This window comes from Dama dama, chromosome 21 (genome assembly GCF_033118175.1).
Source record: "Dama dama isolate Ldn47 chromosome 21, ASM3311817v1, whole genome shotgun sequence".
In the NCBI taxonomy this organism is placed as follows: domain Eukaryota; kingdom Metazoa; phylum Chordata; class Mammalia; order Artiodactyla; family Cervidae; genus Dama; species Dama dama.
Window position 1 is genome coordinate 32,019,243 of NC_083701.1, and position 19,400 is coordinate 32,038,642.

Here is a 19,400-nt window from a genome sequence, read left to right on the forward strand (position 1 = left end):
CAGAGGCTCTGGCTTCTACCCATGGCTTACCAGGGGGTCTGAATGAGTGAGCACGGCAGGACTCATCAAAGTTAGTAATTTAGGAAGACTTTGAGACTGAGGGCAGCAGATAACCATAATAATGTCTTTTCTCTAAGCCTAAGTAAGATCTTTTGTTGTCTTTGTGACCGTGACCGGCTCTTTTAGCCCACCAAGCTCCTCTGTCCATGGGATTTCCCAGACAAGAATATTGGAGTAGGTTGCCATTTCCTTCTCCAGGGGTCTTCCTGACCCAGGTGTCAAACCCAGGTCTCCTGCCTTGGCATGCAAATTCTTTACCACTGAGCCACCACGGAAGCTCAATTATGATCTATTACTTCCCTTTTATTCAATCCTAAGATGAAGCTTACCTAGTTGCCTATCTCCGGATTTCAGTTCAGTCCCTCAGTTGTGTCCGACTCTTTGCAACCCCATGGACTGTAGCACGCCAGGCTTCCCTGTCCATCACCACCCCCAGAGCTTGCTTAAACTTAAGTTCATGGAGTCAGTGATACCATCCAACCATCTCATCCTCTGTCATCCCCTTCTGCCTTCAGTCTTTCCCAGCATCAGGGTCTTTTCCAAAGAGTCAGTTCTTTGCCTCAGGTGGCCAAAGTATTGAAGCTTCAGCTTCAGCAGCAGTCCTTCCAATGAATATTCAGGACTGATTTCCTTTGGGATTGATTTCCTTGCTGTCCAAGGGACTCTCAAGAGTCTTCTCCCAAGACCACAGTTCAAAAGCATCAGTTCTTTGGTGCTCAGCTTAAAGGTTCAACTCTCACATCCATACATGCTACTGGAAAAACCATAGCTTTGATTAGACGGACCTTTGTCGGCAAAGTAATGTCTCTGCTTTTTAATATGCTGTCTAGGTTGGTCATAGCTTTTCTTCCAAGGAGCAAGCGTCTTTTAATTTTATGGCTGCAGTCACCATCTGCAGTGATTTTGGAGCTCAAAAAAATTAAGTCTGTCACTGTTTGCATTGTTTCCCCATCTATTTGCCATGAAGTGATGGGACCGGATGCCATGGTCTTAGTTTTCTGAATGTTAAACTTTAAGCCAACTTTTTCGCTATCCTCTTTCCCTTTCATCAAGAGGCTCTTTAGTTCCTCTTCACTTTCTGCCATAAGGGTGGTGTCATCTGTATATCTGAGGTTACTGATATTTCTCCCAGCAATCTTGATTCCTACTTGTGCTTCATCCAGTCCAGCATTTCATGTGATATGCTCTGCATGGGCATTTAAAAGGAAAAGGACAGGCTGGAAAAGGATGAGGCAGTAAGATTCCAGAAAAATTATTAGTAAACTAAAGGCCCTCACCATGGTTCCTCGCTCTCTGATTTAACCTTGTAAATACTTTTCACTGATCATAGACATTTCAATTCAGAGGACTGGGAAGTCATCTGCTTCAATACTGAATAGAAAGAGTCAAATCCTCAGTCTTAGAATTAGTTGCTAGATGAGCAGGGTTGAACCTGGGTCTTCTGACTCTTCCTTCCATGTTTGCTGCACCGTATCTGAAATCCCGGATTTCTGGTCCACATTCAAGACTCTCTTTCACCACTTGCTTGTTAATTGTGTTGTTTCAGTATCCTTATCCATAAAAAAATGGGGATGGTAAGAGTGTTACAGAGGTGCTAAGAACTTAAATAAATCTAGGTTTGTAAAGAACCTAGTCATGTGTTCAGCACATAGTATGTCCTCCAGTGATGTTATCTGTGATGCTTATCTGTCCTTTTATTTCATTTTTTCCCACTACTTCTTTATTACATGAAAAGTAAGTTTCACATTGTATTTCAAGACTGTTTTGAGAATTGTTGTTGTTCAGTCGCTAAGTTATGTCCAACTCTTTGAGACCCCATGGACTTTAGCACACCAGACTTCCCTGTCCTTCACTATATCCTGGACTTTGCTCAAACTCATGTCTGTTGAGTCAGTGATACTATATGGAATACTCAAGTTTTTCCTTTTTATTTTTAATTTGTCTGAAATATTGTAACCTTTCCTTTATGCCCTTATTCTAACATATGATTCCTGTCAATCATTCTCATATTTTCTTACTTATAGTAAGAAAATGTATATGTATAGTATATACATATACTTACTTATATTTCCACTTATAATTTATGTAGTAAAAAGGCAAAAAATGAGAGGCAAATACAGTAGAATTTTTCTTTTGAACCCATCTGTATTTTACACATTGATTATATCAAGGAATTTTTCAAAAGGCTTTGTAGCAGATAATTTAGTGCACTCATTTTCTACAGGAAATGAGCATTCCTCTTGTATAAATTTAATTCTTCATTTAGTAGTATACTGGTCCCAGCAGGGAAACATATTTTCCAAAGGTCATTTTATGAAGAGAGTTACAGTGTTATGAACAAAATGCATCTCACAGTGTTCTGTACAAATTTTGTTAAAAATGTAATAATCTTGAAGATTAGAGCAAAGTCAACCTCGAATAGCAACATAAGGATAGACTTTATTCAGAAAGAGTTTTGAGAGTCCATTATGAATTTTTTACAGTCCAAAAGCAACAATAATTTACCATGGCCAGAAAGCTCCAAGTTATTTCAGTGTGAGTCCTAAGTCACTTCAGTCATGTCTAACTCTTTGTGACCGTATGAACTGTAGCCTGAGAGCCTCCTCTGTCCATGGGACTCTCCAGGCAAGAATACTGGAGTGAGTTGCCATTTCCTTCTCCAGGGGATCTTCCCAATCCAGGGATCAAACCCGCATTGCTTATGTCTGTTGCAGTGCCAGGTGCGTTCTTTACCGCTAGTGCCACCTGGAAAGCCTATTTCAGCAAAAGTGAACTCTCATTCAAGAACTGTCATTCTCTCATTCATAGAGAAGCAAGAGCTACCTCTATTTTTTATTTCATGCTCAGAAGATGTGTTTGTTCCCTTTTCCTTAGTCAATCTTCCATCTTCCAGTGTACCTTTGACAGACCCTAGTAGCAAGGTGTTGTAAAGGAAGCAGATGTAGCCTTATATATCAAAGTGTTTAATTAAGGATAAAGGATAAATTCGTTCCATAAGCTCAGTGCCACCAATATACAGATCACTTCATAGCATGTAACCTAATTTATAATAACATTTTCAGGGCTTGCCTGGTGGCTCAGATGATAAAGAATCTGCCTGCAACTCGGGAGACCTGGATTTGATTCCTGGGTCAGGAAATCCCCTGGAGAAGGGAATGGCTACCCCCTCCAATATTCTTGCCTGGAGAATTCCATGGACAAAGGATTCTTTAAATTCTATAATAACACTTTCAGGCTTCCCTAAAACAGATAGTTTGCATTTCTATCACGGATTGCCAGGATGTCTGCCGGGGTTATATTTGAAATTACAGGGCCAGCCTCTGCCTTCAAGTCTAAGTGCAGTGTGTAGCTTACTTAAGTTTTCTAGATGCAGCATTGCTCAAACAGCTCCCCCAGCTTTTTCATAAACAAGTAAGTGCTGCTCTACCTAACTTCAGACTCTGTCTCATGTTCCCTTGAAATGCTGCCAGCTTTTATTTCATGATTAATTCATCATCTTTTGGAAAACACTTTTGTTTCTTGGGCATCAAGTGCCATCCATCAACATTTTTATTACTTGGTATTCATTTGTCTTTGCTCTCTCTGGCAATTTATTTAGACTCATTTTTGTTGTTATGATGTTGTGTCTTATCTCGAGTTCTCTGCTTTTCATTGTTGCTCTCCGATTTCTGCCTTCCTTCCTTGGAGTAGCTTGTTTATTACTGCCAGTTTATTACTCCCTCCTTGGTTTGCCATGATGGCTGACTCAAGATCTCCATCCCTTCTTCTTCATTTCCATGTGGGTTCATTAAAAAAATATGGCTTTTCTTGTTCAGATTTACCTTTTGATGTGTTATCCTTTTAAAATTCCACTGAATGAACACTAAAGTTAATCATATTCTTAAATAAATGATTTTGATACTGTGTTTGACAGGTCTGTTCTTTAAAACCAGCTCTTTATTGTTGCTCTTTGCTGACGTTCCCAACAGGGAGAAATGGATGAACCTTGTGTTTCTTTTATGTTAATTTTAAAAGTGAGATTTCGCAGAGTGCACCAAAGGCTTTGTCAGAGTACACTGTGGAGAGATGCTTCCATTGTACTAAGTACTTGCACAGTTCACAGCATGAGACAGGGCAGTTTACCAAAGGTTTCTCTTTTCACCTTCACTGACACCCTGCAGAGTAATTTTAACATCATCATCTTTCTGCGGAAACTGGCTCAGTTAAGCAGTTCGTCCAAGTTAACCAAGTATTAAGGGACTAAATCAAGATTCAAAGGAAGGTTGGTGTGACCAGAGCCTGTTCCTTGGTCAGGATATTCTACGCAATGACTATGTTCAGTGGGAGAATTTGGGTGCCTGCTCTGGGTCCCTTGGAGGTACACCCACCATGCTTGTCCAGCCCAGTCTCTTTCACACATTAGACCCCAGATATGTATTTATTGAAGGATTGAATTTTATTCAGCTGTGTGGACAGCTATTGTTTTAACCAGTTGTCGCATTTTAAAGTCATCTTACCTTATTTTTGATTGACTTTAGGACAGTGAAAATCCCAGATTCAGCGGAAGGACTTGGCTTCCAGATCCGAGGATATGGCCCGTCGGTGGTGCATGCAGTAGGAAGAGGTGAGAAAGTCACCCTGTGTGGTATCCAACTGGCCAGCAGGTTTGAATGGTCCTTACTGAACAAAAATGTGTCTAATCATGTTGCTATGAATATTCTCAATGTTTGCTGAATTAGCTCAATGGTAGTGGCTCAGTTGGTCAGGAATCTGCCTGCAATGCAGGAGACTCTGGTTCAATCCCTAGGTCAGGAAGATCCCCTGGAGAAGGAAATGGCAACCCACTCCAGTGTCCTTGCTGAGAAATCCCATGGAAAGAGAAGCCTGGCAGGCTACATTAGATGGGGTCGCAAGAGTCAGGCACAATTTAGTGACTAAACCACCTACACCAATATACTCTTATTAAAAAAAACAAAAAACTCCAAATTGTAAGACAAATTTATCATTGTTAAAAATTCATAAGAGAATGATTCCTGTCAATCTCACTTTTCTCCATGTTTCAGTGTAATCAAAGGATGTAATGATTTTAAGGTGGTCTGTTTTTCTCTGACAGCAAATTACTGTATTTCTGTCAGCAATTCTAAGATGTGAGTTTGGGTTTAAGAATTATCTGTGTGGTTTATGTAGTGTCTGCTGCTATATGATTAGTTCAAGTGTTCTCATAAACCGTGTGTTTTATAAACCATCCAATGCATTTTAAATTAAATAATTTAGGGGACCCAGAACTTAATGTTTATGTTTTATTCTCTTTCTGTTTGACAGACAAATCAGCCTTTGATATCTCTTGTTAACATGTGCACTTTTGAATTTTATACTAACACTGATGTAATTTAAAGAAATAACTGTTAGATCCCACATTACTAACCACAGTAAATAAATTGCTGCTGTAGCAAGAAAGATTTTAGTAAGCGATGTGTTTATCTTAACAAGAGATATACATGCTTTTCATTACTAAGATATGTGAATTGTAAAGCATCTCAACATGATCATCCCAACATTAGACTGGGAAATTTTGAGAGGACATTGCTATCAGAGTCAAATTTATCAAGAACATACTAGTTAGACCTCTATTAGAGTCTGTAAAATTGCTTTCATTTGTGTATGTGTGATAAAAATTAACCTTACTTCAAAAACTTCTTTTCACTCAGAATTTTAAAACACATAGATTAATAGATATTTCAGATATTTCCAGTTACTCATTAAAATTAGAAAACAGAAATGGGATTCATTGCATAGCGAAAGGGATGTTTGATTGACAAGTATTTCCTTCATTTTCACTAGACCGAAAAGGAGCCAGTCACTTTATTAGTACTATGAAATAACTGAAAACCGGAGTGAATCAAGTTTTTTCTTTCCTTGTCTTTTAAGGAGCAAGGTTGTATTTTGGGAAATTAGTCATAGGGTTAAGTCCAATTCTGGTTACTATGCCTTTTGCTTCTAAAGAAGAAAACAAAGAAATGCTCATGTGCTTTTCCTTTCAAGTGAATATGAAATAAGATAATAGCCTGTGGTTTCCTTTTGCGCTGTAATCTTGCCATGAAAAAATAAACTTCTTTCCCATTTTTCTTCTTCAGCCCTTTCCCATGGTCGCACACTAGAGCATATCAGTGACTGAACTTCTACCTGTGGTATCTACAATTCCAGTATGCCAGTTTCTGACGCTACAGTCTTTTTGTTTTTTTTTTTTTTTGGTCTCTCATCACTTTGATATTCTCAGGTTGTTTTAAAATTCAGTTGGTTTGTAAGTTAACTGTAGTTCAATAAAAAACGGCAAGCAAAATTTGATAGGGTCGTCCAAGCTTTGGATACTTCTCCTTTTCCGCTGGTGAATTACATCCTTCAGAGTACCACTTCCTTCCTGAGCCAGCTTTATCCCCATGGTGGGTCACCGCCGTCACTTGTCTGCATCATTAGGGTCTTCTCATCCCTGTCTCTCAGGTGCATCCAGGGTCCTCTTGGCCTTATCCCTCAGGTGCATCCAGACCACCTCGTTTTGGCCTCAGATAAACCTAATTACAGCCTTTGCGCTTTCTTTTGAGCAGCTGAGAAGGAATTGTCATGGATATGGAATTAGTGTCATCCCAAATCACTGTCTAGTCTTTTACTGAGCCCCTGTTACTACTTAGCAGTCTGTTTACATGTCTGATCAGTTTTCTCCTCATCATTGCCTCCTGTCTCCCAGGTATGAAGTCTTCCAAGTCCTATATCTTGTTGGCTATTTGACCATCATCTGTTTTTCTCCTACTCTAGAGGAACAGGTCTTCCATTTTCTTCTCTGGAGTTCAACGTTAATATCTCTATAAAGATTCTGGAGCCTATCCCTTCAGATACTGCCTCTGCGATATTACACTGTCAGATAGTCCCTTTCCAGAATTTTCAGCCTTTATCTTCACTGGATTACTATAGTAGAGGCTATAAAAATAGCCTTGGGCTTCCCAGGTGGCGCACGTGGTAAAGAACCCGCCTGCCAATGCAGGAGGCTTAAGAGATGCCAGTTCGATCCATCAGTGGGGAAGATCCTCTGGAGAAGAAAATGGCAACCCACTCCAGTATTTTTGCCTGGAGAGTCCCATGGACAGAGGAGCCTGGAGGGTTATAGTCCATGGGATCGCAAAGAGTTGGACACAACTGGAGCAACTTAGCATATACAACACACATAAAAGTGGTCAGTTTTTTCCGCATTGAAATAAACAAAGAAACAAAGCTGTCTTGAATTGAACAGTAAACTCAAAACTTTCCTTCTTCCTTGTTTTCCCCTCTAGATCCTTGACACTCAAAATTTGGTCCACAGACTGATAGCATTGGCATCACTTGGGAGATGGTTAGAAATGCAGAATCTCAAGCCCCATCCAATACTTACTGAATCAGAATCTGCATTTCAACAAGACCCGCCCTCCCAGGTGATTGGTATGCATGTCAAAGATTGAGACCCTCAGCTCCAGAATATTGCTCTCAGGATTTTAATTTTTTTCATGACCAAACTTCCTGAAATGCTGGTCTGTATTTTGGCTGGATCTTCCTCACGTCCTACTTGAATTTCAGCTCAGTGCTATAGCTCCTCCCACCTCCTACCCATGTCTTCAAGAGTAGCCCATGTCTTATAAGAATAATCATGGACTTAACTGAGAAGTGCAATGGATATTGAGAGTTCCTGTCTTAATTGAATTTTCTGTTGCGTTTGTTTAAACTGACTAGTCTTGTTGGGGTGAAACGTTCATATTTTGATTTCTGAGATGGTGCTTTTCAGATTTTTCTCCTATCCCTTCTCTGCCAACTCTTCATCTATTGACCCCTTAACTGTTGGCGCTCTCTTCTCTGCCTTCCGTGCTTTCTACATAAACAATTGTATTGATCCTCTTTGTTGGGGATTTCTGAATCTCTTTGCTCAGATCCCTTGAATTCTATAGCCAAGATCTAATTGTTTATTATACATCAGTGCCCCTTTGGCACCTTAAAATCCAGTATTTTCCCCAGTTGAACTTTTCATCTATTCTCTGAAGTTGCTTTACCTCCAGGTGTTCTCTCTTTATTTAATTAACTCCATCTACTCAGCCACTGAGTCCAGAGGCACAGGAAGGATCCTGGGTACCCTCACCACTCCATCAACTCCATCATCAAACATCAAATACTTGATCTCATTCTCCCCTTCATAACTAATGCTACCTCAGTTTCAACCTGGGGATTTGCAGTAAGTAGATGCTTACTGTGATTTTGATTTTTGACTTGAACTCCAATGATCCATCCTGTTTCAGTGGGTGGGGAGGGATCATGTCACGTCTCTACTTAAAATTCTTGAATGCTTTTCCTCTTGTGTGTATAATAATGTTCACTTCACAAGTTTCAAAACCTGCCTCTGCTTTGTCCTCCTTTATTTTTCACTCACTTTCTCATTCAAGACTGACACCAATTGCTCCTATGGTCCCAAATGTCCAGGTTATTTTTGATTCAGTACCTCTTTTGGGGCTGCTCTTTCTTTTCTTCTTCTAGTTTTTTTTTTTTTTTTTAATATTGGAGTATAGTTGATTTAAAATGTTGTGTTAACTTCAGGTGTATAGCAAAGTGAGTCAGATATGCATATACATATATTTACTCTTTTTTAGATTCTTTTCCCATATAATCCATTACAAAGTATTGAGTAGAGTTCCCTGTGCTATGCATTAGTAGGTCCTTTTAGTTATCTGTTCTATATATAATAATGAGTATATGTCAGTCCCATTTTCCCAATTTATCCCTCCCCTTTTCTCACCTCCTGCTAACCATAAGTTTGTTTTCTACGTCTGTTACTCTATTTCTGCTTTGTAGATAAGTTCATTTGTACAACATGTTTAATATTTAACACGTTTAATAATTCCTTCATGAGAGAACTTGCTTGCAAAGGAAGGTTCTTCTAACATGCTTATGATAGTTTTTACAATCATTGATATTAATTACATATATTGTATTTAGCAATGGTGCTTTGTATTTGTTCAGAATATCAAATAGTATTGATTGGCAGGTCCTGAAAATCTTAACTCACTGGTTAGAATATGCCACTGTATCTGTGCAGATAAATGGTGGACAGTTGATGTTTTCTGGTTAATTTTATTCTCCACAAATTCTCTGGTTCCTGACTCTCTGTATATATCCTAAACTCATTTTCTTAGCAAATCCAGTCCACTCCTGGTTGCTATTGACTTGATTTTTTTTTTTTTTAAGAATTTCTTTTAATTGTCATTTTAAAAAGATGAAAGTGAAGACTATTTTAATATTTAGAGATTTTGTAGACTAAATGAAGGTAAAAAGGCCAGTGCTTCTGGTTTTCTCATTTTGCCTTTATATTTGCATGTATAGAACATTAGATTGATTAGACATTTGAAAGGGGAAGTAACTGATTAGCATGATAAAGATCTCTTTATAATATCCCTTCAAACGAATTCTTAGACGGGGTGGGAAGATACTCTCTTCAACACAGTTTGAATGGCCAAATAAATAGAGAATGTTTGAGAAGGCATTGTCATCAGAGCCAAATTCATCAAGAACTCTTCTGTCCATGGAATTCTCCAGGCAAGAATACTGGAGTGGGTAGCTGTTCCCTTCTCCAGGGAATCTTCCCAACCCAGGGATTGAACCCAGCCCTCCCATGTTGCATGCAGATTCTTTACCATCTGAACCACCAGGGAAGCCCATGAACATACTAGCTCAGTTCAGTTCAGTTCAGTCACTCAGTCATGTCCAACTCTTTGCGACCCCGTGAATCGCAGCACGCCAGGCCTCCCTGTCCATCACCAGCTCCCGAAGTTTACTCAGACTCATGCCCATTGAGTCAGTGATACCATCCAGCCATCTCATCTTCTGTCGTCCCCTTCTCCTCCTGCCCCCAATCCCTCCCAGCATCAGCGTCTTTTCCAATGAGTCAACTCTTCGCATGAGGTGGCCAAAGTACTGGAGTTTCAGCTTCAGCATCAGTCCTTTCAATGAACACCCAGGACTGATCTCCTTTAGGATGGACTGGTTGGATCTCCTTGTAGTCCAAGGGACTCTCAAGAGTCTTCTCCAACACCACAGTTCAAAAGCATCAGTTCTTCGGTGCTCAGCTTTCTTCACAGTCCAACTCTCACATCCATACATGACCACTGAAAAAACCATAGCCTTGACTAGACGGACCTTTGTTGGCAAAGTAATGTCTCTGCTTTTTAATATGCTATCTAGGTTGGTCATAACTTATCTTTATTATATTTTAAAACTGCGATGGACCTGTGGACACGGGGTGGGTGGGAAGTGGAGGGTAGGACACATTGGGAGAGTAGCATTGGCATATATACCATGTGCATAGATAGGTAGTAGGAAGCTGCTGGATAGCACAGGGAGCTCAGCTCAGTACTCTTTGATGACCTAGGGGGGTGGAAAAAGGGATGGGATGGGAGGGATGTTCAAGAGGGAGGGGAAATATATATATATAAATACACACACACATCCATATAGCTGATTTGTTTTGCTGCACAGCAAAAAGTAACACAAAATTATAAAGCAGTTATACTCTAATTTTAAAAGTTGGCTATATGGAACTTAAAAAAATAAAATTGCATCCCTGTGTTACATGGGATAGAAATGAATCACATTCCTACAATTAGTTTTTGGCAGTTTTCTCATTTGTATTTAAAGGAACTGTGGCTGCAGCTGCTGGTCTTCACCCTGGACAGTGTATCATCAAAGTCAATGGAATCAATGTCAGCAAAGAGACACACGCCAGTGTTATCGCCCACGTCACGGCCTGCAGGAAGTACCGGAGACCAACGAAGGTAAGTACCTTCGGCTGGTGCATGTAATGGCGGACTCGCTCAGAAGGCGCTGGGGATGGCATGGGATGATGCCAGAACTGTCTGTGGTTTCCACCGCCAGGTTCGCGTTTAAGCGCAGCATTGTCAGTCTCTTAATGCTTCTTTTATGCACGTAATTAGTTATCGATTCTGCTTAAGTGGCCACATTTTGCTGCTGTAGTATTATCACCAGTTTAAACAGTGCCCTGGGCTATTTTCATTTTCCTTGTGATGAGTTTTCAAATAGTTAAGTGTTTATCAAATTGAAATCTAAAGGCCTGAACTGTTTTCTTGACAGTTGCTTTAGAATCTGTAATGGTCAGCATGTATCTTTGTTGGTATATATGAATTATAAATGCTTACACTGTTTATTAAAAAACTTCTATGAGAAAGAATTGTAGGTTATAATTTATAGAATCCGTGATTGACTGTTGGATATGTTTTATTTAGGTAACTGAATTTAGCTTGTAAAAGAAAATACCACAATGTGCTTGCCATTACTTAAAATTTTAAGCATTGTCCTCTGATTCAAACTTTACATGCCATACAAAAATACAGTTAGAATCCTATTTGGTAAGTAAAACTTACTATCTCATGAGATACAAATGAGTATTGGATTATAAAAAGAAAATTCTCTCAAGTTAATTGAGTGCAAAAGGAATTCTGAAGGAAAGGCATTCTGTTTTTTTCTGTCATGCACCTAAAATACTCCTTTTTTTTGGATTTGGGAATATGATTTTGTATCCAAAATGGAAAGCTGAATGACTACTTTCTCTTGGGCCAGGACTGACATCCTGCAAAATACTGAGCCTCCAAGAAAATAGCTGATCAATTTTGCTTTCTAATAAGGTCAAACGAGCATAGCAAATTGGAATGCACATGCAGATGCATGGGTTACTTGGATTAACAGTAGTTTAATAAATATTTATTGAACTATATTAGTGAATGAAGTTTTAAAAAGATACTGAAATGATCAGATCTTTCCCCTTATGCCAGAATTTTAAGAAGTAGTTAAATTGAGTTCCGTTTCTTTTCATTTCCTATATCTTCCTTGTTGGAGAGGTGTTGACCAGTGAAATAATTAAGAAAAGGAATAAATAAACAGAGAAATACACCAGGCAAATAGCACACTCTAGCAGGTATCCACTGCTGCAAAACAGACTGTCCCAAACTTTGTGACTTGGAACAGCAGTGATTCATTATTTCTCTTGCTTCTCCGGGTTGACTGGGTGTTGGTTCCTTGAGGGCTTCATTCTGCTGGGATCTGACTGGTGCTTGGGTCCCCTCCTGAAGATTTCTCACTCCAGAGCCACTCCACCTGGACCTCCTTTCCAGTCCTGAGCAGAATTCTCCTTTCTGCATAGTGTCTAGGTTTCAAGAGGGAATATTCCAAGTGATGATCTCTATATCATGCTTGGTACTAGCCCTCTGAAAAGTCAGATCACATGACCAAGCCGAGGGTCAGAAGGAGCTACACAAAGGTTTGGATTCTGGGGGATTGGTTCCTTGAAGGTCACAACCAGTTACCGAAGTTTATTTGCATGATTAAGTGTTAGCTAGCATTTTAATGATGTGGTATTGGTGCTCAGTTGCTCAGTTGTGTCTGACTCTTGGCAATGCCATGGACTGTAGCCCGCCAGGTTTCTCTGTCTATGGAATTTTCCAGGCAAGAATACTGGAGTGGGTTGCATTTTCCTTCTCCAAGGGATCTTCCTGATCCAGGGATTGAGCCCTCATCTCTTGCATCGCCTGCATTGGCAGGTGGATTCTTTACCACTGCGCCACCTGGGAAGCCTTTTAATGATGTGTGAAAGTGAAGTCTCTCAGGCGTGTCTGACTTTTCAAAGCCCCATGGACTGTAGCTTACCAGCTTCTCCATCCATGGGATTTTATAGGCAAGAGTACTGGAGTGGGTTGCCATTCCCTTCTCCAGGGGATCTTCCCAACCCAGGGATCGAACCCTGGTCTTCCACTTTGCAGGCTTTACCATCTGACCCACCAGGGAAGCCCTTAATTATGTGTAAGTGAAATGAAAGTCTCTCAGTCATGTCTTTGCAGCCCCATGGACTATATAGTCCCTGAAATTCTCCAGGCCAGAATACTGGAGTGGGTAGCCTTTCCCTTCTCCAGGCAATCTTCCCAACCCAGGGCTCAAACCGAGGTCCCTATGTTGCAGGCAGATTCTTTACCAGCTGAACCCCAAGGGAAGCCCAAGAATACTGGATTGGGTAGCCTATTCCTTCTCCAGTGAATTATCCTGACCCAGGAATTGAACCAAGCTCCCTGCGTTGCAGGCAGATTCTTTACCAACTGAGCTATCAGGGAAGCCTTTAATAATGTATAGCACTACAATAATTAAACACAATTGTGAAGATGGATAATACAAATTATATCACACTTCAGTCATGCAGCTCATCTGATCATCCTAACCTAGGAAAACTACAAACATTAAAGTAATGCAACCCTGAAAACATTTACTTGGTAGCCATTTCCTCTTTCTCATTTATCTAAATAAGACGAGGAACTGCTACTTAAATTAAAATATAGGACCTTTTATGACATAGAAGGATTAAAAGGTGGTTATATCAGTTGGGAACCCCATGAGTTGAAAGATATTCTTCCAGTTTTCTTATTGGTTTGATTCACGAAAAACATTAAGTGTATTTGAAACATGTGTGACTGTTAAGAGAGCTTTCTAGGGACTTCCCTGGTAGTCCAGTTGTTGCGACTTCGCCTTCCAGTGCAGGGGGTGCAGGTTCGATCCCTGGTGAGGGAACTAAGATCCCACATGCCTCATAGCCAAAAACTAAAACATAAAACAGATAGAACACTGTAACGAATTCAATGAAGACTTTAAAATTGGTCTACATAAAAAAAGCTTTTTTTAAAGAAGGACATTTAAATCATCTGTACACTTACAGATGACTGCTTCTTCAGAAAAGTGTCCATCTACCATTTATTTTGTTTACAAATGTAATTTATAGGTCATTATAAGATACACTTGAGTCCTTTGAGTAAGACATTTGGGAAATACATCTTATTTATAAACCTGTCTTTGAAAGAAAAAATCCTCAAGCTTAAAAAGGTTAGTTTGTTAAAAAAAAAAAATTAATTGCTATTGACTTCCAGTCAGTTTTGGACATCGACTTTCCTTCTCTTTCAAATTTTATTGTACTTAAACTAGAAGGGTGAATAAGACTGTCACCTCTTCTTCTGAAGCACATTTATGAAATGGATATGCATTTTAGGAAACACTGATATTAAATACCTCTGAGATTTCTTTCCTTCATTTCCAGCAAGATTCCATACAATGGGTTTATAATAGTATTGAGAGCGCTCAGGAAGACCTTCAGAAGTCCAACTCCAAACCGCCAGGAGATGAAGCAGGGGATTCCTTTGACTGTAAAGTGGAAGGTGGGTTTCTTCTTCTCTTGGGCTTATAGGATTCTTTGTCAATGTGCCATTGCCGAGTCCCAATTATTAAAAACCTTATGTGTTCAGGTCACTACTTTAGTCATTGTCTCAAATAGACATAACGTCAAATCCCTAAGTCATAACTGCTCGTGGCTAACATGGAATAGATACAACACTTTCTTAGGCACTTTGTTAGATATTTTGCATGGATTACCTCATCAGCTCATCAGAAATGAAGCTCTATTTTGTTGTTCAGTCACTCAATCGTGTCCGACTCTTTTCTACCCCATGGGACTGCAGCACACCAGACTTCCCTGTCCTTCACCATCACCTGGAGTTTGCTCAAACTCATGTCCATTGAGTCAGTGATGCCATCCAACCACCTCATTCTCTGTTATCCCCTTCTCCTTTAGTCTTCAGTCTTTCCCAGCATCAGAGTCTTTCCAGTGAGTTGGCTCTTTGCATCATCTGGCCAAAGTATTGGAGCTTCAGCTTTAGCATCAGTCCTTCCAGTGAATATTCAGGGTTGATTTCTTTTAGGATTGACTGGTTGGATCTCCTTGCAGTCCAAGGGACTCTCAGGAGTCTTCTCCAAAACCACAGTTCAAAAGCATCAAAATTATCATCTAACTTTATGGAGAAGAAATTGAGGTCCATGGAGGTTAATGAATGTGCCCAAGCTAGTAAGTGGTAGAATGAGGATTCAAACCCTGGCTATAATGTGTTTCCTTGTTTTGAGTTTAAATGTTGTGTCAACCTTCCCACTCCAATGTGGTTCACAAACCATGAGCACCTGCATCACGTAAGTAAGATGGAGATACAGAGGCTCAGTGCCACCCTCGATCTACTGGGTGAGAATCTCAGTTTTAGCAAGGTAATATCTATATGTACAATAAAATTTGAGAAGCCCTAGTTTGGAAAGTTCATAGTTCCTTTGAAATTACGTTTTTTTCTGCTCTTGCCTATTTTATATTTACTGGTCCTGTTTTTATTCTAGGGATTAATTGTTTTAAGTAAACTAGTACTGTATTTTTACTTAGTGTTTACTGTTAGATTCCTCAGCAGTTTCTTGCTTGAGACTACATTTTGTTTTTTTCACTAGCTGACTGATTGTTGGCCAAAAACCTGTAGGAATATATTCAGGATAGAAATTTTATTACAGTCAACAGTGATACATTTTCTCAATGAGTTAGCCTCAGAAGATGCTGTTTGGGAAAATTCAGGCACTCTCTGCTGAAAAAATAATTATTGCATCTCCTTTCTGCTTCAGTATGATTTTCTGTATTTTTTCTGCTTTGAGAAAATATTCATCCAGTGTTTGAGGCAGTTTTAGGAACCCTCACTTGAAGTTATGCATGATTTTAATGAAAAAATTGTATGTTTCATGTTGATACAAATATAAATAGGCATGCATATGGTCCATAGGTCAAAACTGGGTGTGCAAAGATAAAACTAGTCATATTAGAATGGTAAGGTTTGGATCAGTCAATCTTGTATTTTTTTTCAATGTTCTTTTTAAAAACGTTAGCTAGATACTTCATTTAGCACATCAGATTTAGTCACCTTTTAAAAATTCTAAAAATTATTCAGAGAGACTCAGATTATTTGAAGAGACTAAAAAACCCTTCCTGAATTTGCTGAATTAACGTTGTCTTTTTTCCAGAGGTAATTGACAAGTTCAGCACCATGGCGATCATCGACGGGAAGAAGGAGCACGTGAGTCTGACAGTGGACAATGTCCACCTGGAGTATGGTGTCGTGTATGAATATGACAGCACTGCTGGGATCAAGTGCAACGTGGTGGAGAAGATGATCGAGCCCAAGGGCTTCTTCAGCCTCACTGCCAAGGTACGAGCGGTCCTGTCAGAGAAAGATACTGTGTTCTCAGTGAAACAGCTGAAGTCCTCACCCACCCCCACTTTAAAAAATGAAATAGCTGTGAATGCTTCAGCTGTCTGCTCATTCAGGTTCTCTTTCTTGTTCTTTTTTCCCTCATTACTTAACTGTGTATAGTCTTTTTTTTTTTTTTTTTTTTAATTGACCTCTTTTGGAGCACAGTGTTATGTTAGATGGGCTGCTTGCCCAGGCAAGCATTAGTTGATTTGGCAAAGGTTCTCTGGATTTAGTAAGTTTGCTACGTCTGTGAATTCAGTATCGTGAAAACGTTTCAGATGGCTTTCATGACAGATGGTGTTTTCCTAAATGTATATAGTCCTCTGAAGAATATTTGAAATCGTAAAATGCATTCAAATTCTGTAAGGCTCATGTTTATTTCATACAGTTTCTTGAAGCTTAGAGACTAGTTTAGGAATAGATCTTCAGATGTGTATATAATTCTTAGTTATGAAGGGTCTTGTCCTTAGTCCTTAAAGCAAGACAGGGAGGGAGGAAGAGGATCTTCACTGAGATGGATAAAACACATGCTAAGTAAGAGGTCACCCTGTGTTTGCTTTTCGCGATCCTTTCACAAGGTAAATTGGTCAGACTCCTATTGCAGCCTCTGCAAGTCAGAACTTTCGTGTTCCATCCACTTTTACAACACCCTGGGAGGATTCAGGTACAACAAGAAATATGTGTCTTCACCACCTTTATTTCTTCATTTCAGTTCATGCTTCAAATGTGTATAGTTGAGATAGATCTAGTAATAATAGCAGGTATTTTTTATAATTTTAGTGGCAGAAAATAATAGAAAAATCAAAATTCACTATTTCAAAAATAATTGTCTTGTGTTTTTGTTTTATGTTCTGAAAGTCAATTTCTTTTTTCTTTTGTTTTTTTAAATTTAATTGAAGGGTAATTGCTTTACAATATGAAAGTCAACTTCTTAAAAATATCCCATCATTATGATGACATTGTACCACTATATATATCTATTGGTAGAGAAGCTATAGTTTCAAAATTCAACCCATTCCCAACTATTAATACATTATACTGCTGAGAAGATCTATAGAGAGTTTGGGACCAGTTTATTGTAATTATTTTATCTCATTTTCTAACTTTTTGAAATTTACAAAATTACATGGATTATTTTATATATGACAACTGTACAACTTAATACTGTATATATTTCTATTTTACACATGAAGAAAGTCAAACAAATTAAGAAATTTAACCAAGACCACACTGCTAATGATAAAGTGAGCTCTGATTTCTAGACTAGTGATTAAACCAAAAATTCACACTCCATATTCTGCAAGACAGGGAAATGGAGGTGGTGAGGGAACCCAAATAAACATAGCATCTATACATTGTCTATCTCACACTATATTATAAAAATCACATGCAAAGCTGTAATCAGTCATTGTGATCTTTGAAAAATCATAAATGCTACATATACATAATGTATGTGCTAATTTGCTTCAGTCATGTCCAACTGTTTGTGGCCCTGTGGATCATAGCCCACCAGGCTTCTCTGTCCATGGAATTCTCTAGGCAAGGATACCGGAGTGAGTTGCCATTCCCTTCTCCAGGGCATCTTTCCAACCCAGGGATTGAACCTGCATCTATTATGTCTCCTGCATTGGTAGGCAGGTTCTTTACCACTAGCACCACCTGGGAAGCCCACATATAAATAATACACATAATTAATTCTCTGTTCATTGGAAATTCTCAGTGATTCATGATGTACACACACACATACTGCCTTATAATCAATTCAGATAGCCAAAAGATTTACTAATTAAGCACATCATATGAATGGTTTTGTCTGCTGCTTTTATCAGATAGAGTTCAGACACTGGAAGCAACGTTGTTTTTTAACTTTGGCAAGAGAAAGTCTCGTTTATTCCATCCTTCTTTGAACATTTGTTATTATAAATGCACTCTCTATACCAGGCTCTCAGTAGCAAGAAAGGATATGGTTTTCCTTAGTTTTTGTTGTTCTACTACCAAGTTGAGAAAAAAAAAATGTTCTGAATAACTCTGACTAAAATATGGGCAGTGTGTTCCCACATCAGAGTGTACTGATTTATTCAGCAGGGCGTCTTTGAAGTCCCCTCACCTCCCTCAGGCAGCCTTTTATAGCCAGCAGAAGGGAAAACAGGAGATGCCAGACACACAAGTCCATCACTTCACTGCCAGGGTTTATTGAACACAGAAATCCCAGGCAGCTAAAAGAAGCAGACTGGGGAAAAACACCCTATGTTGAGGAATTGTGCACATTTTATTTGGCTGATTTTGAAGCTTTTATTTTCTTGTTCTGTTTTGTGTGTGTGTGTCTACAGATTCTTGAAGCCCTGGCTAAAAGTGATGATCATTTTGTACAAAACTGCACCAGCCTTAGTTCTTTGAATGAAGTGATTCCTACTGACCTTCAAAGTAAATTCAGTGCCATTTGTAGTGAAAAAATTGAGCGCATATGTCAGAGAATATCCAGTTATAAAAAGGTAAAGTAAAGGCGCTGTGTATTTTACACATGATTATTATTTAAATTATTATTGTAATGTCAAATTTAATTGTGTCTGATTTTTTATTCCTTATTTATGTACCAGTTTATTGAAATAATGATAAGATTTATATAGCATTTTAGAGTTTTTCAAATGCCTTTATATCCTTTATTTCATTTGATCTTTGTAAGCTAAGTCATTATTTCATATTTTCCAATATAATAACTGAGACCTAGAGAATTAAATTGGGATTCCCAGGTGGTACAGTGGTAGAGAATCCAACGGCCAGTGCAGGAGAAGCAGGAGATGTGGGTTCAATCCCCGGGTTGGGAAGATCCCCTAGAGGAGGAAATGGCAACCCACTCTAGTATTCTTGCCAGAAAATTCCATGGACATTCCAAATTCCATGGCGGGCTGCGGGCCATGGTGTCGCAGAGTTGGACACAACTGAGCGTGCATGCCTGCATTCATGCAAAGAATTAAATTCCTTACTGGCAAGTATAGAGTTGGGATGTTAATCCAAACCACCTAATTCTGAAGTCAGATTTTAAAATGATACAGTAGTTGTTCCTTCCCTGTTCTCTCAACAGAGGGAAAAGCGTCCTCAATCAGAAAGTACTTGGAACACAGGCTGTTTCCTTCATTAATTGAGCATATTAATTGAACACCTTTTATGTGTGAACCTGTTCTTGGTTCCAGGAATATG

General features: G+C 39.0%; 1 protein-coding gene across 2 annotated transcripts in view; it reads left to right on the plus strand.

The window, feature by feature from the left end:
- PREX2 (phosphatidylinositol-3,4,5-trisphosphate dependent Rac exchange factor 2) overlaps positions 1-19,400 on the plus strand; it is a 285,395-nt gene that overhangs the window by 131,897 nt on the left and 134,098 nt on the right. For both annotated transcript variants that reach the window (XM_061123437.1, XM_061123438.1), the window contains exons 19-23: positions 4,578-4,663; positions 10,741-10,877; positions 14,192-14,309; positions 15,973-16,157; positions 18,533-18,694. In XM_061123437.1, the coding sequence (XP_060979420.1) occupies positions 4,578-4,663; positions 10,741-10,877; positions 14,192-14,309; positions 15,973-16,157; positions 18,533-18,694 (688 nt within the window). The remainder of the gene's footprint in view (positions 1-4,577; positions 4,664-10,740; positions 10,878-14,191; positions 14,310-15,972; positions 16,158-18,532; positions 18,695-19,400) is intronic.